Genomic DNA, 26,668 nt, shown 5'->3' on the forward strand with positions numbered 1-26,668 from the left:
TTATATCCAGGGGTGTGCCTACTATATGGGTAGGGGTTGGCCGTCCCCTATGAAATTTTTTTAGTAGTATATATGTGTTAAAAAATTTCGATTGACTTCTGTGTAATTTTGGTACTGACCCGTATGGAATTTCGAGAACGACCTTTGTGTAATTTCGAGAACAAGTGAATGGCCCCTATGAAATTTCGAGACTAACCCTAACAAAAACTAATTTACATATTTATATTTATAATTATATAAATGTATATAACTAATTTATTCAATAAAATTTGAGTTTAGGAGAAACAATTTTAATACAAATTTAAGCTCAACTACCCAATAAATCTATACCAATTTTTATGCGTAAGTCTAAAACCCTTAACCCAATCTATATTTAACATAAATAAAAAAAAAAGTGGGTCCAAATTAATTGAAGTGAGTAATCGACGACCGCTGTCCTCTGCCCGTTTGGAATCAGAATCATTGAACGACAAAATCGCGTGTCCGTCCAATTGTCCAAACTCCAATTGACAGTCATCCAGGCTTCAGCTTTATACTTTGATCAATGTAATTTTGTTTTCATTTAAGCAATTGCAAGTATTTTTAAAAACAATTTGACATGATTCACGTTACTATGTAAGTTAAATATTTTAGATTAAATGCTTAAAAATGGCTAATGAGAATTTAAACGATAATTTTATTTTTTTCATTGAAAAATACTTGCTTACGAGTGTTAAACGATGATGTCGTGGTTGGATTTTAAAAAATGAAAACACGTGTAAAACAACTTTACACACACACACATATATTCTAATTACGATATTTTGTTCGATTATCTTTTTGCCAGTATGACCCGACATGGTTCGGCCAAAAACCGAAGTGGTCAAACCAGACACACACACACACATGGATTACCTAATGTGAATCGCTGAATCAGATTGAGAGAAAAAATTATATAGCGATAGTCAACTGAGTAGTACCGACCCAAAAAATTCCCGAAACCCTTGTGAGTTTCTTGGGTCCGCCACTGGTTATATCATTTGTATTAAAGGCAGTTTCAGTTTTTCTACCATGTCTATCGACTACTAAATTTGTTCAGGTATATGTTATGAATGGTATGGTTTGAAACGTGTAAACAAGGTTAAACTATCGGGGGTGTCAATAAAGATCGACCACTTGGTATTTTGAGGGTGTTCGTAATCTAAAAGTGATCATCATATTATTTTGTAATCCAAAATTTCGGATATCGAAACCGAAACTTGGTTAAAACATAACCACGAAGCCAACACACTAATGGTGTTTTATTTTACATTCGGATTAAATAAAACACGTCAATACAAATGAAACATTCGGATTAAAAATTAGAAAATAACAACCATTATGTGGTGGTGGTTAGCCAGCTACCGAAACTGCTTCAATTGCACTGCCTAATGGCCATGCAGCTTCAACCAATGCATCTTGGTACTTTATTCGAACCGCGAGTGTAATAGGTTTCCAGGGTTCCCGGCCTGTTCAAACAACACAAAAATATAAAAAAATTATGTAGTTAATGTCTTTACTAATATTATGTATCATAGTCTCCACCCCTTTATTCATACATCCACCTCTTTATATTCATATATAAATACTCCAAATCAAGTCACTCAATGAATACATGTAACCTATCATATCTCATACTCTATATCAGTCTTCATCTCTAAAATATGAATGAAACTATAGTTTTTCACTTATTTAGCTTCCACATCTTTTTTTTCATACTCCAAGATATAGTAAATAGTAATATAGTAACTATTTATATTTGAAGGGTAACTGTTCATTATTCTATATAATTGTGTAAGTGTGTATAAAAAAGAAAAATAAAATAAAATTAGTGTATAGAAAGAGAGAATGAGATGTGATATATTTTAAAAAATTTAAAGAAATTTGTATTTCAGCTAAATTATATAGATAGAGATAAAGAAAGGAATGTGAGTTCTCCTAAAGGATTTTCCTAAAGTTATATGTTATTACTGTAATAATTTTGAATTGTAATCATAATTAACAAATTCATTATTATTATTTATATAACTTTTAAAAAAGGTTAATAAAAAAAGCAAGTCAACTACTCTTTTGACTTGTATTAAAAGATGATCGATTTTAACCGTTTTGCCAAATAGGGGGGAAGGTACAACTTACCAAAGCCATCTACAAGCAAAGTGTATTGGTAGACAAGATCCATGCATATATAGGGTAGGTTAGGGGTGTCCGCTGCAGGATATGCAGATCCGGCATCTTTAAGTTTGGTTTTACAAGCTCTTTTGGCCGCCAACTTGAAGTCTCGCGGACGAACTTTGGCAACCGGTTCACTTGCATTGATAAAAGCGGCTTGTATAGTTAAAAAAGCATAATTAGGGACAATCATCTTAGTTTCTGAAGGACGTGCTTTAACTTTTAACAATAATAGTAATCGTAACAGCAGCAGCAGTAGTAATATTAATAGTAATACTTCTTCAGCTCGATCGTAGAAGAAAGAGCCCACAAATAGATGGTCTTGACCATCACCACCACCTCCATTCCATATACCACCAAAAGTGCAGTTCTTGTGTGTGCAAGTGGATCCATCTGCTTTTAGAGCTTCTATTGCTTGTTTCCTGCACTTCTTCATGTGTGAACCAGAAGAAAGTGCTGAAGCTTTGTAATCAACTCCTCCATATGTATAAACCCCTAAAAGACATAAGTAAACAAATAACATAGCTATTTTAGAACTTAAGATTCTCATTTGTAGGTTAAATGACATTAATGCTAACCATTATAACCAGCCAAGATGCATGGGTTGTTAGCGTCTTTTGTAACATTGAGGATCTTAGCTCGAGCTGCTAATAATCCATAGTTCAAATAACTGCGAAAATAGTAATAACAATATGTCAAAAGTAGAGCAAATCAACATGACTAAACTAAGAAGCAAACCTGAAACAAAGTCATTAGAGTCCCAAAATGCACATCAAATCATCAAGATATCCATATACATTGTAGTAATTATTAAAAATACTATATATATTGCATTTTGTAAGTTACACATGGAGGCAAACCTGTGAACATAAAGGTAATATTTGGTTCCCATGAGAAACAATTCTTTTACATAAATATCTCCATCTTTTGTTGTCTTTGGAGCCTTGGCTGCATTTGCTTCTGAAATAGCATATGCCATTTGTACTGATCCACCACCAAGATCAACTATCCCAACAGTCTCTGAATATTTCTTGCCTAGTTGTTTTAACAGATAATTCATGGTCACCTGCATGTAGGCATAAAAACAAAGGTTTTTAATATATATTTTTCTTAAAAATTTTATATGTTTTTTGAGTGTAGAACAAACATATGTAAATGAGTAGCTTACCCATTGGTAAGAACCTTCTTGACTTCCATCCAAAACAGTTACCCAATCATCATTTGTCTTGAAGCCACTGTTAGCTTTCAGGAGATCTCTCACCTATATTTATATAAACATAAATCCTAATTCAATGTAATACAAAATAAATATTGAAAAGGTAGGTCCCAGCAGAGCCCAGTTGGACTCGCAAGACTCACCTCAAAGAGGGACGTCTGCGCAGTTGAACCCGCAAGACTCACCTTCAACAGGGACGTCTGCGCAAAGGCTAAACTCGCAAGACTCACCTTGAAGAGGGACGTCTGCGCAGAAACCAACTGGATCCGCAGGACCCACCATGCTCAGAGACGTGACGTCCTTACGCGCAGTACGCAAGCTGTTCCCGCAGGAAAAGCCTCCCAATGGTGAAGTACCCCGCCTGTTCCCGCAGCTGCAGATACAAGCCGTCAGGGAAGGCTACCTGCGCAGCAAGGCTACACGCACAAGGCACTTAACTCTTAAATAATTCAGTAATGTCACCTGAAGAAGGAGTGAGCAAGCCGGGAACACTCCCGCACAAAGCCGGGAACACTCCCGCACAAATGAGCCAGTCCGTACGATACTGGAGGATCTTTTGTACTGTACCTGACGAGATATGGACAAAAGATCTGACCAAAGATACGACAGCTCACTGACAACAGTATGACGAGCAGCACGCTCTTGTACTGTATGTCACTATCAGCCGCTGCCTACTCACCAACCTGTCGGAGGACGTGCATAGCCTGCAGTTGGTGGAACAGGAATAGTACACAGCCAGCCTGGTCACTATCAGCCGCTGCCTACCCACCAACCACCAGCATAGCACGTGCGTAGCCCACAGTTGGCAGAACAGGACTACTATTCAGCCGGCTGTACCTGCTTGGAAACCTACATTCGGCTATAAATACTCCAACACCTTGGAACGGTATCATTATCTCATCTCATACCATCATATCTGCTCTAGTCATTTCTCTTAATATACACTTATATTCAAGAGCAATCTAGTCTGATTCTCACGCCAGAGGGTGGTCACAAGGAGGTACCCCCCCTTCTCAGTGACAAGCTCACGGTGTCTGTTTTGCAGGTCATCAGAAGAACCATCTTTGCCGGACCTAACCCCTCGTGGGAAACATCTATTTAACCCCCAGATTATCCGTAATCTCCCCGGGGTCGATTAATGTTTCTTCATTGGCGCCATCCGTGCATAAAAGCTAGAACTAATTCTCAGTTTTTTTCAAAACCTCCGAAAAGATGGTTAACGTTACTCCGGTCCCCAGGCCAGGGAGTAACCAAGAAACCCCGGTAACCACAACCCCAGCTACTGGGGGGAACAAAGCGAATACACACATTTTACGAACACTACCCCGATTACCCAAGCCGGGGCAAGTGCAGTAAATTTTACGAACACTACCCCGGTTACCCGAGCCGAGGCAAGTGCAGTAAACAATCCTTCACTGGGATTCACCAATACCCAGTTGGAGAGACAACAGACGAGGCTCCCCCGCCAAAAACTCGAACAAGTTAAAGCGTGGGCGGAAAAACGTCAAAGGGAATTCCAAGCTGAATTGGATGAACGCTTACGTTCACTCCAACAGGCTGACGAATTCGGAAGCACTCGACAACAGCTCAACATGAGCAATGAGTGCGAGTACTTGGACGATGATTCGGAGGAATCCGACACCGACGTAAACCCTCGCCATAAGGCGAAAGGGAAGCGTAAGGAAACGGACTTCCAACCAAGAAGGAATTTTGGAGAAACCTTCAAACCAAAAAACACGGGTGGAAACCCACGAGACTTCTCTAAAACCTTCTGACCAACCGCTGCAAATGCGGGAACCTCCAAGTTTGCAAGGGACATTGCGGAATCAATCGCCCCAAGAAGTGCCAAACAGATGTCCAACATCGGCACCTATGATGGTATATCCGACCCAGACGATCATTTAAACAGATTCATAGCGGGGGCAACCGTCAGCAACTGGACGGAACCCACGTGGTGTTATATGTTCCAGATGACGTTGGCTGGAGCAGCTAGAGCGTGGTTTGACCGTCTACCGGTCCACCACATCTATGATTGGGCAGACTTCCAACAGAAGTTTAGCCAACACTTCAGCCAACAAAGAAAGTATACCGAAGAGCAATGGACAATCCTCAATTGCATTCGAGAGGAAGATGAATCTTTGCTAGACTTCATCACTCGCTTCAACTCAAAGAAGCTAAGTCTGGGTAATATTAGCGAAGATCTTGTTCGCGCTGCTTTCATCCAGGGCACAAAAGACCCAGAGCTCATCCGCACCTTAACGGGTAAAGATGGCATGCCATCCACATGGGATGCCATCATGACAGCAGCTAAACGCTTCGCGGAAACGGAAAAGCAACTGGGTAGAGATCTTCCCCAGAGCACAAACCTCTACACCCAGAAAACAAGAGAAAACAATGTCCTTACCGCCCGATTAAACAAAAAGAGGAAGCTAGGCATTTGGCAGTCAAGGGTAAACTTTGACACCTCATCCGGCTCGCACCCTCGGTTAGGCGGAAAGGATAACATGCAGTCGTCGAACCGGAACTCCAGATGGACGCCACTCACCAAAAGCGTCACCGAGATATTCGACACCGAGAGGCTCCCATGGCCAAAGGCTCCAATAATCCGAGAGCGTCACAACGCTGATCAGAGCAAATTATGTGACTTCCACAGGACAAGAGGCCACAACACCGAGGAATGCGTAGACTTGAAGGACATTGTCGAAGCATTTGTCAGAGATGGGACGCTCACGCACCTCGTGGCGTAATGAACGCTGAGCAGGCTAATGCGTGTAGAACCCCAGTTGGGGAAAACACGAATAAAACTGCAGCTTCAATGTCGGAGACTACATACTGTGTAAACAACGAGATTCCGAACCAATTGATATCGGCTCGAAAGGCTCGATGACACTCCCAAGAACATGGAAGGGAGCTCAATTACACAGTCTGCATGTAGATCAATTCCAAACTTGTAAAAGAAAAGGCCCAGAGCCACTTCTAATGGAAATGATTCTCCTTATCACATTGACGCTGATGGTCTTACATTTATACTTAATGAACTTTCCACACTGATATGCCGGTCTTCACCGCATACATAAGTGGGAAAACAAGTCGTTGCGTGTGGAAGGCAGCAAAACCCGCATAAACACAAAAAACGGCAAACCTTCACGCAGGTCAGTCATAGGTAAAGTTGGGTCATCTCACTAAATGAAAGTGACGGTTCTACCCGCACAAATCATGATAGAGGAAACCGAACTAACCTATTGACAACCGCGCGTCGAACGGTTAATTATTCAAAACACTGATGCCGGTTTTCACCGCATAAATAAGTGTGAAGAGAAGTCGTTACGTGTGGAAGGCGGCAAAACCCGCATAAACACAAAAAACGGCAACAATTTCTAAGGAAAAGATGAGGAAAACCTTCACGCAGGTCAGTCATAGGTAAAGTTTGGTCATCCTACTAAATGAAAGTGACGGTCTTACCCTCACAATCATGATAGAGGAAACAGAACTTTAACCTATTGACAACCGCGCGTCGAACGGTTAGCTTATTCAGAACACTTAGAAAATATCTTCAAGGAAAAAATGAGGAAAACCTCCACGCAGTTCAGATATAGGTAAAGTTTAGCCATCCTACTAAGTGCAAGTGACGGTCTTACCCGCACAATCACGAAAGAGGAAGCAAAACTTTAACCTATTATCTGCCACGTTGATAGGTTAACTTATCCAAAGTACTTAAGAAATTGCTAAGTTAAACTAAAATATGCACAAGCGAATCATATATTGTTTATGCGGCAAAACAAGTGCCAAATTAAACTATAATATGCATGAGCATGTCGTATAACGTTTATAAAGCAAGAGTGACGGTCCTACCCGCACAAAAGATTTACATTCCATAAAAATTCAAGTGTTACAAGAATGGCCGGGTATCTACCCGCCTACAAGAGTGTAAATCTATACAAAAACATAAACCTATCCTAACAGTGGGAAGGGATCTAAAGGTTCAAGCTTCAGGACCACTCCCTCCAAACCCACTTGTACCCGCACCATCAGTTGGCTGTGGCGGTTCAAGGAAGGTCTTGAGAATGGTTAACCCATCATCAGCAGCAGCAACTTCGTTCACCTTCTCCACCACTGGATGCGGAAAGGCAGCATACTGGTTCACTGCTTGGTCATAAGCAGCTTCAGTATCCCCATCATATAAAGGGAAGTTGGAAGGCGGGATGCCCTTCTCAACGAACCCTAGACCAAGCAGGAAGCCAGCCTTTTCCCCATCCTCATGAGAAGCGTTGAGGGTTGCGCTCATGGCATCGTCATATGATGTGTCCGTGAAAACCCGATGCACAACCTACAAGAAAAAATACAAGTATCAAAACCTTTTCTTAGTACAAAGAAAAGCGTAAAGACGTTATGAAGCTAAGCTTACCTGCGACAACGCTTCTCGTAGAAGCCATTCCTTGGTAACCAGAGCCTCCTGGAGGGCAGCTTGAGCTTGGTTACGGGCGCGTTCGGCTTCACTTTTGTTAAGGTTGGCAAGCAACACTTCTTTAGCCGCAGCCTCTTCGACGCCCTTTAGCTTACGCTCAGTATGGTCAAGCACGCCCCTCTGGTCCAAGATCTCTTGGAGCTTCTTGGCGTCTTCCATGGCCAAGGCATCATGAGCCTGTTGGAGCCTCTCTAGTTTGGCTTTAAGTTCCTCATTCTCGAGGCGTAGAGGCTCAGCAACAGCTTCAGCCTTGGTGGCCCTCTCAGTTGCGTTCCGTGCAGTTTCCTTAGCCAGCCGAAGCTATTCGTTAACAGCTTGGGCAGCCATGGAACGGGCCTCGAGACGGGCCTGAACTTCAACCTCGAGGGCCTTGAAGGCCTTCTCCTTCTCCGCAGCAACAGCGGAGAGCCTCCTGTTCTCCTCTCGGACAGCCCGCGCCTGAGCTACTTCTTGGATACGAGCTGTCTTTAACTTGTCGTTTTCACGACAAAGCAGCTCGACGCGCGGCTGCATCCGAGCTAGGAGAATCCGGAGCTCATTTGTCAGCCTACCCTCCTGGTAGCTTGACATTGCTTCCCCCAGCGCCCCACTTGGGGCGGCGTGGCGCGCCCACTCGACGCAATCCACAGCCGTCCGAAGGGTGGTTCCCCGGCGGATGTTCCACCGCGGAACAAACACCTCATTCGAATCCGACACTGCAAAAACAGCAGTTAGGAAAAGATGATAAAAAACAAAAATATATATAAAAAGGCCAAAATAACCCTACGCACCTGTAGGGTCGACGACAGGCCTGTAGCCGCCAAACCCATCACCCGAACCTAACGGATATCCATCCAAGAGGTCAGGCAGATGGGAAGGAGGCAGAGATTGGCTAGACGCCGCAACCCCGGACATACCTGAAGGACCGGCCGTAGTCGTCGGCGCCGGAGGAGGCATGGCTGAGGCCGCCGTGGTAGAGACCAACGGAGGTGAACTCACCGGAGGTGAACTCACAACCACGGTCGTTGCTGCGGAAGAGACCACAGAAAAACTCACTGCCGGCTCAGTGAAAGAATCAGTGAATATGGCACTGACAACCGGCGGAGACGTTGTCACAGTTGGAGCAGTTGCCTCAACCGAGTGAGCAACTGAACCAACTGAAGCAGGCGCAGCTGCCTGGGTCATCGCCTCAAGTAGGTTGACCAAACCTACCATCATGGGTCCGGAGGTGCTCCTCCCCGCTCCACCCTGGAATGCGGTAGCATCCACGCCTACACGAAGACAAGATATATAAGTATAATGGCGGAAAAATATGAAGTTAAATGTAAAGGAAGTTTGTACATACGAGTCCTCTTGAGCTTGAAGGTACGAACAGGCGGGGACAAACCCGATGGAACCGGCCTCTTTACGCCGGTCACCGTCGCTGTACTGGGCTGCCTGGAGGTGACAGCCGTCTCACCCTCCGGAGCAGTGATCTCAACACCACCAGGGTTCCCTGCCACCTCCTCGCTTTCGGTCTCTGAGTCAGACCGATTCACCGGATCGGCAGTGGAGGCAACATTCGCCTTCCCCTTCCCGCCAGCAGCCTTCTTCTTCCTCACGAAGAATGGACCATCTGCGGATTCCTCATCAGAAGATGACAAGATTAGAGGAATTCCACCAGAGGTTTGAGCATTGACAGGTCGAGGGTTAAACAACTCCTTACCTGGCCGCGTGGCGCTTAGAATCGGGTGGCCCGGCGGGTAGACCTCCACGAACCGATCCGCCGTTTGCTCAAGGATGAGCAAATCGTTCTCATCTAGAGCACGAGTACCCATCCGAGCGAGACCATCACTCTCCCGCGGCTGCAGGAGAGACTGCAAGTCGTTTCCCTCTGAAAACAAAAAGAAAAAACGGTTATAACAAAAACCCTAAATTAACGGATAATATGAAGCATACCGTAAGGGACAGAGTTCAAACCGTATTCGAGGACGATGGGAATCTGTGACGCCTCCTTCCACACCCGGCTCATCCCGAGCATCACCATCCCGGACTCCGCAAAGCGGTAAACCGGAGACTGGATCCGGGAAACCTTGGAGAACCATTCCGCCTCCTGGTAGTTGGAGGCGTGAACGTTCGGGAGAGCTCTCCCGTTCTTGAACGTCATCGCTATGGGGAGGACGCGAGCGGAGATATAGAAGAACTCCCGCTTCCAAGATCGAAGACTGCGCTCGGTAGCACAGATCTTCAAACCCTTGATCCGATTGACCAAGGTATACCACCCCTGGATGCACCTCCAGGAATAGAAGGTCATCAGGCGGTCAACATGGGGCTCCACACCCAGAATGAGACACACCCACTAAAATGGCGGATCTTGGCGATCGCCATTGGGTGTACCTCAGTCAGATGCACACCGTGTCTCTCCAGAACACGGTATACAAACTTCGTCAATGGGAACCTGAGATTCCCATAGACGAAGAATGCAGCGTACACCCTTATCTTGCCCTTGGGGGCATCGTACACCGTCTGATGAGGTGCAAGAAACTCAGGCTCGAAAGGCTCGAGCATGAACTTCCTAACGACGTACTGATAGAGGTCGGCCGGAAGAGCACACTGGCACTCGCCAGCAGTACTCTTGTCATCCTTGTCCGACGTGGACGACGGATTCTCGGCATACACGTCAGACTCCTCGGCGGTAGCCTCAAGATCATGAACATAAGACATGTTTTGGATGTAAAGAAGAACGATTTCAGGAGAATGCTCGACAGAAAAGTTAGAGTATTCGCCGGAAATCGTTTAGAAGAAGAAGAGAGGTGAAACTGTGAGTTGAGATGCAACCTCTCCTCCCTTTATATACTCATCGCAATGAATGCGATGAATTTAATGCGGAAGAGAGAGGAAAACACTGGTGCAATGAAACTATGACACGTGGAAAAAGCAAGCTGGTAACAGCTGTTGACAGGACGCGTGCCGTAAACTTCGCGGCCACGCGCCCGAAAACTCGTGCCCACGCGCCTGAAAAAGCGTCTGGAATGACCATATACTGTCACGTCGCCATAACTTCCTGCACGTCCTGACACTGCCAGAAGAAACCGTCGGACAACGTTTCAACAGTTTGGACTGTTCTTATCCTTTCACCAACTCTTCGAATTTCAAAAAGATTCAAAAGTAAGCGGGACTATACCCCTTACCTTGGCAACCAAGTAACTATAAGACAGGTGCGAGTACAGTGTTAAGGCAAAACCCTTCACATACTTAGCACCTGCAGGGAATTGAAGCCAAGAATACCTCGGCAACCAAGAAACTATAAGACGGGTGCGGGTACGGTGTCAAGGCAAAACCCTTCACATACTTAGCACCCGCAGGGAATTGAAGCCAGGAATACCTTGGAAATAAAGTAACTATAAGACGAGTGCGGGTACAGTGTCAAGGCGAAACCCTTCACATACCTAGCACTCCGCAGGGAATTGAAACCAAGAAGGATCTTCTGGGCCATGCTTGCGGAAAAGGGAATAACATCCCCGCATAGCGGGAACGTCGAGAACTAGATTGTTTGAAGCTCCAAGATGGAATTGGTTGTTTTAACATAATTGATCACTATGTTCAAAACTACCAAAACCTCAGGGAGAATCTATACAAGTTGAACTCAACGCTCCTGACTTGCGAGGAGGTTACAGACCTACCCGCATCATACCCAAAGATCAAGCAGAAAAGTCGGGAATTTCTGCACGTGACATTAGGACTTCCGCGGGAAGAATCCCCATGGAAAACCTTAAAACTAAACCCTTTTCAAAACCCTTTCCTTAAGTCCAAAAGTTCACCTCACTTATTAACAATTCATGAGAAGAACATTGGACTGGGGGGACTTGAAGAGGTAGGTCCCAGCAGAGCCCAGTTGGACCCGCAAGACTCCCCTCAAAGAGGGACGTCTGCGCAGTTGAACCCGCAAGACTCACCTTCAACAGGGACGTCTGCGCAAAGGCTAAACTCGCAAGACTCACCTTGAAGAAGGACGTCTGCGCAGAAACCAACTGGATCCGCAGGACCCACCATGCTCAGAGACGTGACGTCCTTACGCGCAGTACGCAAGCTGTTCCCGCAGGAAAAGCCTCCCAATGGTGAAGTACCCCGCCTGTTCCCGCAGCTGCGGATACAAGCCGTCAGGGAAGGCTACCTGCGCAGCAAGGCTACACGCACAAGGCACTTAACTCTTAAATAATTCAGTAATGTCACCTGAAGAAGGAGTGAGCAAGCCGGGAACACTCCCGCACAAAGCCGGGAACACTCCCGCACAAATGAGCCAGTCCGTACGATACTGGAGGATCTTTTGTACTGTACCTGACGAGGTATGGACAAAAGATCTGACCAAAGATACGACAGCTCACTGACAACAGTATGACGAGTAGCACGCTCTTGTACTGTATGTCACTATCAGCCGCTGCCTACTCACCAACCTGTCGGAGGACGTGCATAGCCTGCAGTTGGTGGAACAGGAATAGTACACAGCCAGCCTGGTCACTATCAGCCGCTGCCTACCCACCAACCACCAGCATGGCACGTGCGTAGCCCACAGTTGGCAGAACATGAATACTATTCAGCCGGCTGTACCTGCTTGGAAACCTACATTCGGCTATAAATACTCCAACACCTTGGAACGGTATCATTATCTCATCTCATACCATCATATCTGCTCTAGTCATTTCTCTTAATATACACTTATATTCAAGAGCAATCTAGTCTGATTCTCACGCCGGAGGGTGGTCACAAGGAGGTACCCCCCCTTCTCAGTGACAAGCTCACGGTGTCTGTTTTGCAGGTCATCAGAAGAACCATCTTTGCCGGACCTAACCCCTCGTGGGAAACATCTATTTAACCCCCAGATTATCCGTAATCTGCTCGGGGTCGATTAGTGTTTCTTCAAATATCAATTTTATTTACTAGAGGGTTGTATTTACAGCTTGTAAAATTTTTTCAGATGCATCAGCTCCCAACTGTCTCAGACGTGCAGTTGCCTACATATAAATGTGTAATTTAGATATATAATCATAAACTTTTAGCAAAATATATAACTGTTATTACTTATGAATCACTCAAATCACTAACCTCGAGTTTAACCGGCGTATTTTGGCGCGTATTATGTGGAACAACCTTTTTGGCATTCTCTAATAAAGGAAGAAGAGAATTTGCAGCTGCTTTGGGGTCGGTTGGATATGAACTCAAACCTGGTTCCAACTACAATAAAGAAGTATCATTTGAAAAATCTTAGATCTCTATACCACTTAACAAAAAGATAGAATGTATATACAAACCAAAATTAAGCAACCATTGATTGTGTAACACCTAGCGGTTGTAAATAAGTCGAGCCAAACGCAGACTGGCCGGTTTAGACTCGAGCTCAGCTCATTTAACTGATGATAGCTTGAGATCGAGTTCGGCTTGTTTAGAGCTCCACTTCTAAAACTCGAGTTTGACTTATGGATAATATTTCAAGCTGAGGCTTTATTATTAATTTATTTATTTATATGCATTTGTATTAATTTTTATGCATGCATTTTCTAGTTATAACTATAATATATAATGTAGTATATATTATTTAATTGTTTGTATTTAATTTATAAATAGTAATTGATATAATAAAAATATTTATTATATTAAATAATAGTTATATAAACAATAGGCTCATTTAAATTTCACATGGATAATATTTCAGGCTGAAGCTTTATTATTAATTAATTAATTTATTTATATGCATTTGTATTAATTTTTATGTATTTTCTAGTTATAACTATAATATATAACGTAGTATATATTATTTAATTGTTTGTATTTAATTTATAAATAGTAATTGATATAATAAAACTATTTATTATATTAAATAATAGTTATATAAACAATATGCTCATTTAAATCTCATACTGTTAGTTCGAGCTCAATAAGTGAAGTTTGGACTCTTTTGTTAAACAAACTTATTTTTATGCTCAAGCTTGGGCTTGGGCTCTAGCTTGTTTAAGCTCTACTTGATTCTAGCTTTTTGCAAGCTAATATCGAGTAGCTCACGAGCCCTTTAGCTCATTTGCACTGCTACTAACACCCTATGTAAATTCTACATCAACTATGCAGATATATTGGGCTGGCTTATAATGCTCAAAATGGTGATGTGAAGTACCTTCTCAAAAAACTCAAGTTCTTTGCCAATGTGCACAAGATCCAAATTCTGATCAAAACAGAATACATGAACTCTACTCCCTGAACTACCGGCATCAAAAATCACGGCATACTTATTCGATGATGAGTTTGTCACGGTAGTTGCCAAAAGCTTCCGGTTGGTTGATAAAATGCCATCATTAAGAGAATAAACAGAAGGCAATTGAAACAAAACCAACGAGACGAGTAGGAGAGGTGCCGAAATAACCCCGCGGTAGCCAGTATGGTTTAGCATTGTATACCGGATCTGAGTGTTTCGGACTGTGGAGTTTTCTATTTAAGTCCGTGACCGACAGAATATAACTGACAAAGGGACAGCTAACGTTTGTTTTTTAATCATGTTAGTTTGAAAATTTGAAACAAAATCTAATTTTTTATGTCACGTTTATCACGTGTTATTGCCTTTTTATATTATAGGTAGTTTTATATTCTTTTATCGTTATTATACTTTTCGAGATCTTTCTACATATATGCATGTGGATGGACATGCATAATCCAATAATGGAATGCAGAAAACAATAATTGATAATACTGATTCAATACAAACAACACATTAAATGCATAAAAATACTACAAAAGTTATAAAAATACTACAAAAGTTAAAAGAAAAAAAAAAGGTATCTGTTAGTGATGTTGTGGACCAAATACGAGGCACCCAAAGACTCGTTTAAAATGAGACGTCTTGGTGGATGCAAGATTGCAAGATCAGTTAAATTAGGAGTTAGATGGTGTAATTTTGATATATAATCTGTAGCTTGTATCACTTTTGTCTTCTTGGGTGGCTTTCTTTTTCTTGCCTCCCGTTTTAATACATCTCCGTTAAAAAAAATAATAATAATAATAAAAAAAGGAGATATTGATTGCAAGCCTACTTATAACCTAAAAACAAAATAGGGAGTTTTAGAGGGCTAGGAGTTTTCTCACCTATGATGAGTTTTCTTATAAGTATGGTCTCTTTATACTCGGGAAATGAAGATGAATGGGTAGGCTAGCGCCCCGTCTATGATCTCCAAAAAAAATGTGGACCAAATTACCAATAATACATTTAATCATATACGAAGTGAATGTATCGGGTTTTACGTTTGGAGAAGGAAAACGAAAGTTTGGACGAAATAGTGAAGTGACAAAGGGACAGCGTAATGCTTCTTTATTTTTATTTTTTTATCCTGTACGTTGAAATACAATTAATATAATTTCACACAATTCACGTTTATTGATTTTTGCAAGAAATTTTATATTATTCTTTCGTTTCTTCTTTCAAGATATATTTATGCATATATCGGTAGGTATAATAGAATAATTGATCTTCTTTAATTTTCAATAGGATGCAGTGATAGAAAGTTTGAGTTTTTTAATAGACACTTATGTTCATTTATCATAGATAATATTTTGAAAAGATATGGGTGGCTTAATGAAGGAAATCTGGGATCCATAGTGAATTTTAGTTCGATTCTAAGGATGTCCGGGTTTTACCACTACTGGGCCTTCTAGCGGGTGAGTTTTCCCGAGAAATGAAAAAAAATTTGAGCCGAATGGGAAAAATATATTAGGCCTTAAGTAAAAAAAACATTTTGTTAGGTAACGATTTAATTTTTAAATTGCCTTCCTTCATTATAATTTGGGTTGTGTAAAAAACCAATGTATAAAAATAGGCTTAAAAATCTCTCAAATGAGACTAGAACCCATAACCTTTTGGTTGGGAGTCATACCCTTTGCCACTAGACCAAGTTAGTTGTTATGTAATTTTGTTTAAACATTAAATATACATATCGTTTTTCTAAAATACATATAATATTTAAAAAAAATTCAGGCCTAGCGGGTAGTCAGGACTATGGTCGTCAACCACTCGGCCCCATGCCATGGCCGGCCCAGCCTGGAACTGGAGATAACTTGGATGCGCTTAAGAGCTCCGTACAACTAGCTTGGGCTAGCTGCCAGTGGTTTTTTGTCATTGGGTCTTCCGTACGAAATACATAGACAATTCTTTGTTTGTTAGTTGTTAAATAAAATAGAATAATTGATAGTATTTTTGAATTTCACATTAATCACGTTTATTGACTTTTATGATGCTTGGTGCTGGGCTGGTAATGGTTGCAAATGATATAGTAGACCTAAAAACGGGGATTTGGTTAGGCTTAGGTTAGTCATATACCAAGGAGGTTATTCACACACCAGGAGGGCCTATACGAGTCGTGTAGGGCCTATACAACTCGTATAGGTGTAGTGCCAAGTCATTTTCGGTCAGGAGTGCCGGTTTTTATTTATTTGCATCGTATAGCCCCTATACTGCTCGTATAGGGCTATACGACTCGTATAGTATTTTTTTTATAGATTTTTTTAAAATTAAAAAATATTAAAAATAACATCTGAGTTGTTTACAAAATAGAAACCTGTAATTTAAAAGTAAATATTTTACTATATACATAAAAGTATACGAACAATATGAGCGTTTTTGGGTAACGACTTTTCATATGTGGTCATGCAATCCATTTTGGTTGACGCCCATGTGAGTTATCTAAGCTTTTGAAATATAACTGCCATAAAATAATTACGTTTGGAGCAAGAAACACTGATATCTGGCATGAACAGGTCGTATACCATCTATACGGCTCGTATAGACTATAAAATAATTATAAATATCTGGCCAAACTATAGCTGCATGCTGTCTATATGAGTCATATAGACCCTATACGGCTCGTATAGGTTTATACAGCTTGTATAAGGTCTATACGGCTCGTATAGACTGCAAAAAGCTGCCACACTGTTACCTCCATACGCATGTTAATAAGTTAGGCCTATACTGTTAGGGCACGGATTTTCAGTATCCTCAGCAAACAGTATTCAGAACGAATCCAGGATGTGGTATCCTCTAAGGTAACTGGTATCCTAATTACATTATGTAACTAACACGATATTTGCTACTTTTTGTGTTTACCAGGTCAAAGACCGTTGCTTGATCACCCGAAGACTCTCACTTTCAGTTGATAGATCGTGGCATAAAAGGAAACGTGTTGATTAAGAGATTAACGGCTAATTAGATTTAGTCTAAGAGTTTCCTAAATTATAGGCAATAGTTGTTAGACTTTGTTTATTATAAATAGAGCTCTAAACAAATGATCAAACACACACTCTAGCACTCGAGGACTTACTAGTACTCGCATCCTTTGTAATCATGATCAAGTTTGAGCTCCACACTTGTAATCACCTTTATTATTAATAAACCGGTGGTGATCGTTTTCACCACCCGGGGTTTTTCGCTTGTTATCCCAAGGATAACGAGTTTTTTCCTCGCAACAAATCTCTGTGTTCATACTATTTTTACAAGCACCTAGCCCGATTCACTAAATTGGTTACAAAATCACTGTTGTTAATTTTTGACCAAAACAATTTGGCGCCCACCGTGGGGCTAACGGTGCTTTAATCCATTAAATCCGTTTTGTTATTTCACTCACCTTCATTCCCTTGACAATGGACTCACAACCAAAAACCAGTTCAGTCTTTGCTCCGGTGGTCACTACTGCTTCAAGTATCAAACCAGGACCTCCACCACTACCGAAGAAAAATACTCATCCCAAAGGAGAACTTACACCATTCGCGGGATCCTCTACACGGGTAGACCCGGTCATTTCTAACAATGATATTTTTGCTTTGATGAAACAGGTCAAAACGTACATGGAGCAGCAAGAGAAGACCAACTCAAATCTATTCAAGGAAATGGAAGGAATCATAAAGAAACCAGGGCAGGAGGCCACTCCACTCATGCGCAGGGTCCATAATTTTGATTCTCCAGGATCATCAATCTTTCAGAATCCCATACCCTTGGGGACGCAATCAGCAAGGATTCTATCGCAGCAGCAATCAGGATACTGGGGAGCTTTTCCTTCGGTATCCTTGGAGTTATCCGGACCAATGAGGCCAAGGTCCATCGACATGCAGCCTCGCTGAACCATGCCAGCCGGCATATTCTCGTCAGGATCCCCTATGGTATCCTCGGAAGTGCATGTTGGAGATGACATCCTTATGCATGCACCACCTTATCCTGGGGATACCATCAATGGATAAATTAACCATCCAAGCTCAGGATACCAGAGACCTAACCAGACTCTCGGTAACAGTTTACTTAATTCTAATTTATACACTAACCATGGATATGTGCAGGATAAGGGGATATCCCCCGATATAGCTAGGGAATTATAGAAAATGAAGGATATGATTTCCAGTATCCCGGGAATAATCCGTCCCGTAGCTGAAGTTCCGGTAGGCAGTCACAGATTATCCAGGTTCACTTGGCCCATATGCGACATGGAAATCCCCAGGAAATTCCAGACGCCCAACATGAAACTTCATGACGGCACTACGGATCTTGAGGAGCATGTAGCTCAATACAGAGAAAGGATGGAGGTCAACCCTATCCCCGTAGAAATCAAAGAAGCCTGTCTATGTAAAGGGTTTGGTTCAACACTAACAGGGCCGGCCCTCAAATGGTTATTAAGTATTCCTTCCAATACTATCACTTCCTTTGCTCATTTAATTAACTTGTTTAATAATCAATTTTCTTGTAGTAGATCTTTTGAGAAAATGATAGGTGATTTATATAGAATTGTTCAGCCTAATGATGAATCCCTAAGGGATTACATAACTAGATTTAGCAGAAAAGCTTTGGAAATCCCCAACCTTGATATGGCAGCTGTTGTTGAAGCCTTCAAGATGGGACTTAGGAAGGATCCTCCTTTCTACGACGACCTCGTCATGACTCCATGCAAGAATCTTGATGAAGTCAGAAACAGGGCATTGAGATACATCCGGCTGGAGGATGACAAAAAGGCTCATGGAGGTTTGGTTATCCCGAGGTATGAGTCTACCAACAGGAAATCAGACTCTCCCCAAAAGTTCTTTAGGCCGAAGCCTTATTGCAAGCAGGATAATCCCAAGATCAACGCTGTGGAAGAAGATGAAGATAACGAAGAATATCCTAAAATATCTGAATATTGCTTTAACCTAGATATTGGTGGTGTAATTTGTGCCATGCAGGATATAGGTGACAAGGCTAGATGGCCTAAGAAGAATGAGAAGCTCGGATCCAACAAAGACAAGTCAAAATGGTGTGCATTCCATGAAGACTTTGGTCATCGAACAGATGATTGTATAGCACTCCGGAGAGAGATAGGATACCTTCTCAGTAAGGGACACCTGAAGGAACTGTCGGGAGGATCTGACATCTGTGGGACCTCGTATTCAGCAGCCAAGAAACGTTCCAGAGAAACAAAGATGGACAACGGAGAAAGACCTCTCTGTACTTCCACATTGACAACTCAAAGGATCATATCCTTCGATGAGGAGGATAGATGTGGCCCTATGGATCCCAACCACGAAGGTTTGGTAATCACTTTATGTATAGCTAACTGTTTTGTGCGCATGATACTCGTTGATGGAGGAAGCTCTGTAAACATTATCCAGATGGATGCCTTGAAGAGAATGGATATCCCGGAAACAGAAATTATCTCGAAATCCTCAGTCCTTGTCGGATTCGGTGGCAAAACCAAGAACACCTTGGGGGAAATCAAACTTCCAATATATATTGAGGGAACTAACTCCCTACAAAAGTTTTGCGTTATTGACTCTCTGTCTTGTTGTAATGTAATTTTAGGCAGGCCCTGGATCCACAGCATGAAGGCAGTACCCTCAACCTACCATCAGTGTGTGAAACTCCCAAGTCCTTGGGGAGTCATCAAAATTGAGAGTGATCAAAAAGATGCCAAGGAATGTTATGCTTCATCAATGAAGTGGATTACAAAGCCTACTCAAGCATAGCAATTACAGAAACAACCAGGGAAGGTCCTGCAAGCAAGAGAGCAGGATGTAAAGGAAGTATTGTTAGGATTAAGTATTCCTGAGGATATTGAGATGGAATTGATATCCTTTCTAAAGAAAAGAGCTTCTACCTTCGCCTGGAAACATGAAGATATGACAGGTATCTCTAAATCTATAATCACTCATAAACTTGGTATAGATAAATCTTTCAAGCCAGTACATCAAAAGCGAAAGAAGTTTTCTCCTGAGAGAAACGCTATCATACAAGAAGAGGTGCAGAAGCTGCTCAAAACCAAGATGATAAGAGAAGTCCAATATCCTAGATGGTTGGCCAATCTAGTCGTGGTCCAGAAGAAGAATGGAAAGTGGAGAGTGTCTGTGGACTTCACAGACCTGAATAAGGCCTGTCCAAAAGACCTATTCCCACTCCCGCACATTGACTCAATGGTGGATGCAACTGCTAGCCACGAGCTGCTAACATTCATGGACGCATCCTCAGGATTTCAACAGATTCAAATGGAGCCTTCAGATCAAGAAGACACGGCCTTCATGACTCCCACAGGTATATACTGTTACACTGCAATGCCTTTTGAACTTAAAAATGCAGGTGCAACATACCAAAGTCTCGTCAACATGATGTTCAAAGATCAACTGGAGGACACGATGAAAGTCTACATAGATGACATGGTTGTGAAGTCAAAAAAGGCCGAGGATCATCTCAAAGACTTGGCAACAGCATTTGATATCCTAGATGAATACAACATGAAGTTGAATCCAGCCAAGTGTCACTTTGGGGTCAAAGCAGGAAAATTCCTGGGATACGTGGTCACCAAGAGAGGAATAGAAGTAAGCCCAGAGCAGATCAAGGCTATCATGGATATCAAATCACCAAGGAATGTCAAAGATGTCCAAAGTTTGACCGGAAGAATAGCTGTTCTCAACAGATTCATCTCAAGATCTTCAGAGAAGTGTAAAGACTTCTATGATATCCTAAGGAAGAATCAAAAGTTCCAATGGGGGGAGAAGCAAGAAAGGACATTGGTATCCCTGAAGGCATACTTATCCTTAGCACCACTTCTAATGAAGCCGGTCGATGGTGAGCTTTTATCCCTATACTTAGCCGTTTTTTGGAGTGCGATTAGTGCCGTCTTGGTCAAGGATCATGAAGGTCAACAACATCCAATATATTATGTAAGTAAAAGTCTACTAGATGCTGAATCCAGGTATTCTTATCTTGAAAATTTAATTTTAGCACTTATAATGGCTTCTACTAAACTCAGACATTACTTTGAAACCCATGCTATACATGTAAAAACTAACTATCCTATTAAAGCTGTTTTGAGAAAACCAGAAATGTTAGGTAGGATGGCAAAGTGGGCTGTAAAACCTAGTGCATACGATATCTTGTATGAACCAAGGACATCCATAAAATCTCAGGCACTTGCCGACATTGTGGCTGATTTTAGCCAGGATATACTTGAAGAAGTTAAAATGGAAGTTCAACAATTGGAAGTAAAGGAAGTTGGACTTTGCACACCGATGGTGCATCCAATATAAGAGGAACGGGTCTGGGTATCCTGCTAAAATCGCTACAGGGGGACATAATACCTCTATCTATATCTTGTGAATTTCAGACTACTAATAATGAGGCTGAGTATAAAGCCTTAATAGCTGGTTTACATTTAGCTAAGGATATGAAGGTTAGATATCTTCAAGTTTATGTTGATTCTTTGTTATTAGCTAACCATTTCAATGGCTCCTATGCAGTGAATGTAGAGAACTTAGCGAAATATTTAGAAATAGTTAAGCAATTAGCTATGTGTTTCGAAACATTTGACATAGTGCAGGTACCAATAGAAGAGAACACTGAAGCAGATGCCTTAGAAAACATGGCATCAGCTCACAAGATACCAGGAGATGTCAAGATACCTATCGTGCATATCCTGACTCCAGCAACAAAGGAGAACCTCGAAGTCCTAGAGACCTCAAATTCTAAGGATAATCCAACATCTTGGACCAATCCCATAATACGGTATCTTCAGGATAACGAGATCCCAGAAGGGGAAAATCCCAGAGCTTTCCGAATGAAAGTAACCCAATACATTGTCTTAAATAATGTTTTGTATAGAAAATCACTTGCAGGTCCATACTTGAGATGCTTGGAATATCAAGAAGCACAAAAAGTTCTTAAAGACATACACGAAGGCGATTGTGAAACCACACTGGGGGCAGAGCCTTAGCATCCAAGATACTAAGGACAGGTTACTTCTGGCCAATAATGAGGAGAGATGCAATGGATTTCTCCAAAAAAATGTGATGCTTGCCAAAGACATAGCAACATATTGCATCAACCAGCCGAACCATTATATCCTATCATATCCTTGTGGCCATTTATGAAATGGGGAATGGATATTGTGGGAAAGCTGCCCAAAGCTCCTGGTGAAAAGGTCTTTATGCTGGCTATGACAGATTACTTCTCTAAGTGGATCGAAGCAGAGGCATTTGTCTAAGTTAAAGAAAAGGATGTGATCTCATTCAGCAAGCGCAACATCCTGACAAGATTTGGTATCCCAGCAGAGATTGTTTGCGACAATGGATCACAGTTCATCGGAAGAAGAACAACCAACTTTTGTGAAAGTTGGGGAATTAAGATGGTGACCTCAACTCCAGTACATCCTCAAGTTAATGGTCAAGCAGAATCCAGTAACAAAATCATCATCAGCAATCTGAAGAAGAAATTGGGGTCCAAGAAGGGAAAATGGGATGAAGAACTACCATTTGTTCTTTGGGCTGATAGAACCACTTCAAAAAGTGCAACGGGACAAACACCTTTCTCTTTGGTGTTTGGGGCCGAAGCTGTTATCCCTACAGAGATGGTGATCCACACAGCAAGAACCAGTATCCAAGATACTGAGTCTAACAACCAAAGCCTTACTGAAGACCTAGATATCATTGATGAACTCAGAGATCAAGCTAAGATCAGGATGGCAACATACCAACAAAGGATAGCTAATTCCTACAACAAGAATATTAGAATTCGAAGATTCCTAGTAGGAGATATGGTGTTAAGAAAAGTATTTCAGAATACCACTAACCCAGCAGATGGAAAGCTAGCTCCAAAGTGAGAAGATCCTTACCTGATTGATTCGGAGGCAGGAAAAGGGAACTACAGGTTAATCACTATGGAAGGTGTTCCTATACCAAGAGCTTGGAATGCTATCCACCTCAAGGCGTATTTTTGTTAGTATACTTAACTGGTATGATAGTATCCTTAAGATGAAGGTATGTTCCCTTATCTATTCTTACATTTTTAATTTTATTATCTCTAAATCAAGTTTACTGACTTAAGCATCGGAGGGGTGTTAGCCAGGCTAACACCCACCCCTCATCAAGAGCTTAGCGTTTTGCAGTTATCCTAAGGATACGTTATCTCGACAACAGTCAAAGGCTGATCACCTCCCACACGAATATGATATCCCTGATATCCCCAAAGGTTTTAAGGTCTTCACCTTTCCATCGAATGCCTGGAGCGCACGAATACGATATCCCGGATATCTCAAAAGGTTTAAAGGTTTTCACCTTTCTAACAACGACTGGAGCGCACGATGATTCGGATATAGTTCGAGACAGGCTGACCAGACCAGCTGACAATCCGTCTGTTGTTGGCTATATACCGGATCCTTAAGATAAGTGGCAGACGTGTCACACATATGGTTTATAAAATTTTCATGTTATCTAAGGTTTATAACACGCTCGTATTATCTAAAGTCTGGCATAATCATGCCCATGCGCTTGGGACCTTCCCCAGTTTTATCTCAAGTTAAGACATTTTCATGTCTCTAAAGTAAAGGCCTAGTTGCCAGTAAAAAGGCTTTATCGCCAGTTAATGGGCTTTGTCGCCAGAATTATCTAATTTTGTATTGACAGATCGCTAAAATCTATGAAGGTTACTAAGTTGTTTTTGACTTAGTAAAAATCCAGAAACATGACACTTCAAAAACCTCAACAATTGGGAACTTCATATGTAAGCTAACTAGATTTATAAATGATCTCCACGAAGGTACTCCTTACACTTAGTTCTATCACTCAATTTATATTTCAAGGTATGATCTTTTGGTTTGATTGTGATAACTCACACAAGACACAAGGATATATTATCCTTAAGATATTTTATATCAATCCCTAATAAGTCTTTTGATTATATTTTCTTAAAACGTAAAAGTATTTTATGTTCAGGATATATGATCCTCAGGATATTTTAAAGTCTTAAAAGATACTTTTTCTGAAACTATAAATATTCAAGAAACATGTTTTCAAAATAAACTATCCTCTAAGTAACTTATTTCAGAAAATTAAAGACATGTAATATTCCAACCAAAACTTATAAGTTACTAAGCACAATGCATAAAGCCAAAAGATTATATCATTACTAATCATAAGTGCAGGAAATTAAAAGGCAACACCCGGGTTTCATCTTGAAAAGCCAAGATCCCTCCACCCGAATATTGCCATATGTTCAGAAGTCAAGATAACATGGGCTTCATCTTGGAAAGTCAAGATCCCTCCACCCATGTATCCTATTATCCTAAGCTTACTTGTTCAAAACAGAACAAGTAAAATTGTTCAAATGACCATTACAACCCAACACCAAACACAAACACATAAAAATTGGGCTCAAGCTTTTTCTTTACCGCCATCACTGCCCAATTGCACCTCGTCACCAACCGCCTCTACTGCATCCTTGATCACCACTTCCACAGCCTCCTCTGCAAACTTCTCCGTACCACTAGGACCAGCATCCTCCACATTCTCACCATTAAGCTCGGCCAAGACTCTCTCCTAAGCAGCCACATCCCAAAAAGACCCCGCATCCTTAGCCTCCTTAGCCATCCTCAGTCGGGACTGGAAAATGGAGACAACAGCCAATTTCTTTGCTCCCTCAGTAACCTCCTGGATTTGCACAAGACGATCCACCTCTTGGTGGACTAGCTCCTTCTTGGCCAGCGAGAGTTCATGCTTCAAGTCCTTGATCTCTTTCGACTTCTTATCAAGAAGGCTGATTTTGGCGTTAGCAATCTTCGACATTTTGGCAATACGAGTGTTGGCCTCAAGAAGCTCATGATGGAGATCATTGAATTTGGAGGATATCAATCCTAGTCCCTACACAAATCATAATAGCCTCAGCATATGTTATATACAGGATACAAGGGTAAAACACAAAACATACCTGATTAAATTCAAGATCGCATGTCGGAGAGGAATCGGAGGTATCCTGGGTCTTCCTCTTTTTCGAAGCCTTAGCACGACTGACTTCGGGTTTAGGCTGAGGGACAGGAGCGACTTCTTTCTTCTTGGTGCTACGAGTAGAGACCATGCTGTCAATGTCGTCCAAAGCAAAGGCTGAAGCAAATTTACCTACGAGTATACATGTTAGTATACCTAATCCTTAAAATATTTATGCTAACATTTCAATGTCCCTTACCAGACATAATGGAGCTCTTGGACGGAGATGATTCTTGGAGACCAGACTGAAAAAGAAACGTTCTCTCTTCCTCGTCTATGAGGTAGAAAGAATTTAGCTTGCTCTCAGTTTCCTTGCCAGGAGGAGCGATTTCGAAGAACTTCAAGGCTGCAATAAGACAAGATAAAAGCATATCAGTCACAAGAATAACAACATATAGTTTCAAGACAACGTATCCTACTTTTGGTCACCCAAAGGTATGGAAGGTTTTTGGGGTTTGGAAGCGAGTCTCTCCTAACAAAGAAGAATTGCTTTTTCCATTGGTCATTGTTCTGGGTGTTTTTCAAAACTAGTGGGTTCCAATCAGATCTGGTTTTGAGAAGGTATCTTGAGGAGCCGTGGCTACGAAGTTCATAGATGGAGGCAAGCTTAGAAAGGGTAAGATCCAGAGCATGATCGGCAATTAGTCTCTCCAGGACAAACAATGTCCTCCAAACCATCGACATGGTTTGGACAAAACTAAGCCCAGTTCTGATGAAAAACTTCGTGGTAAAAGCTGGAAAGGGGTAAGTAAAGCGATCTTGAACGGAAAAAAAGGAAAACAAATCTAGGCCTTAGAGACAAGATCAGATAAGACAGCTGGATCAAAGGGTCGGAAAACGGTTCCCGAAGGGAAGCAGCCTCGGGATTGTAAGCTCGCAATATCATTATTATTGAACGTGCATATCTCGTTCACGGGGTTGGCAAGAAGATTTTGGGAAACGAAATCCTCAATACCAGAATCATGGAGCTTCGGACTCATGATTCCAGAATATAAAGAAGAAGAAAAAGAGTGTACCTGGATAGAAGGAAAGATGGATAGAAATGTTATTTATCCAAAGTAATTATAAGGCTGGCTTAGGGTTTACCCAAAGAACGGATGGGTGACACGTGTATCAACAATCTACCACATATGCGAAGATTTGTAATTCAAAATTCAAAAATTTTACAGTGTAGTGCATATCTACAGCCGTTAAAATTTGGGGACAATTGTTAGGGCACGGATTTTCAGCATCCTCAGCAAACAGTATTTAGAACGAATCCAGGATGCGGTATCCTCTAAGGTAACTGGTATCCTAATTACATTATGCAACTAACACGATATTTGCTACTTTTCGTGTTTACCAGGTCAAAGACCGTTGCTTGATCACCCGAAGACTCGCACTTTCAGTTGATAGATCGTGGCATAAAAGGAAACGTGTTGATTGAGAGATTAACGGCTAATTAGATTTAGTCTAAGAGTTTCCTAAATTATAGGCAATAGTTGTTAGAATTTGTTTATTATAAATAGAGCTCTAAACAAATGATCAAACACACACTCTATGTA

General features: G+C 41.6%; 1 protein-coding gene across 1 annotated transcript; it reads right to left on the bottom strand.

Moving 5' to 3' along the window:
• Positions 1-1,311: 1,311 nt before the first annotated feature.
• LOC143575412 (apyrase 2-like) lies at positions 1,312-14,283 on the bottom strand. Its single transcript, XM_077059803.1, has 9 exons — positions 13,993-14,283; positions 12,930-13,058; positions 12,782-12,838; positions 3,356-3,448; positions 3,048-3,253; positions 2,766-2,857; positions 2,467-2,682; positions 2,155-2,346; positions 1,312-1,487 (listed from the first exon to the last, which is right to left on the bottom strand). The coding sequence occupies exons 1-9, from the start codon at positions 14,263-14,265 to the stop codon at positions 1,372-1,374; spliced, it is 1,374 nt and encodes a 457-aa protein (XP_076915918.1). The 5' UTR covers positions 14,266-14,283; the 3' UTR covers positions 1,312-1,371.
• Between the last annotated feature and the right edge of the window lie 12,385 nt (positions 14,284-26,668).

This window comes from Bidens hawaiensis, unplaced genomic scaffold (genome assembly GCF_021521415.1).
Source record: "Bidens hawaiensis isolate Kalapana, Puna unplaced genomic scaffold, B.hawaiensis_p1.1 tig00027376_1, whole genome shotgun sequence".
Lineage (NCBI taxonomy): Eukaryota > Viridiplantae > Streptophyta > Magnoliopsida > Asterales > Asteraceae > Bidens > Bidens hawaiensis.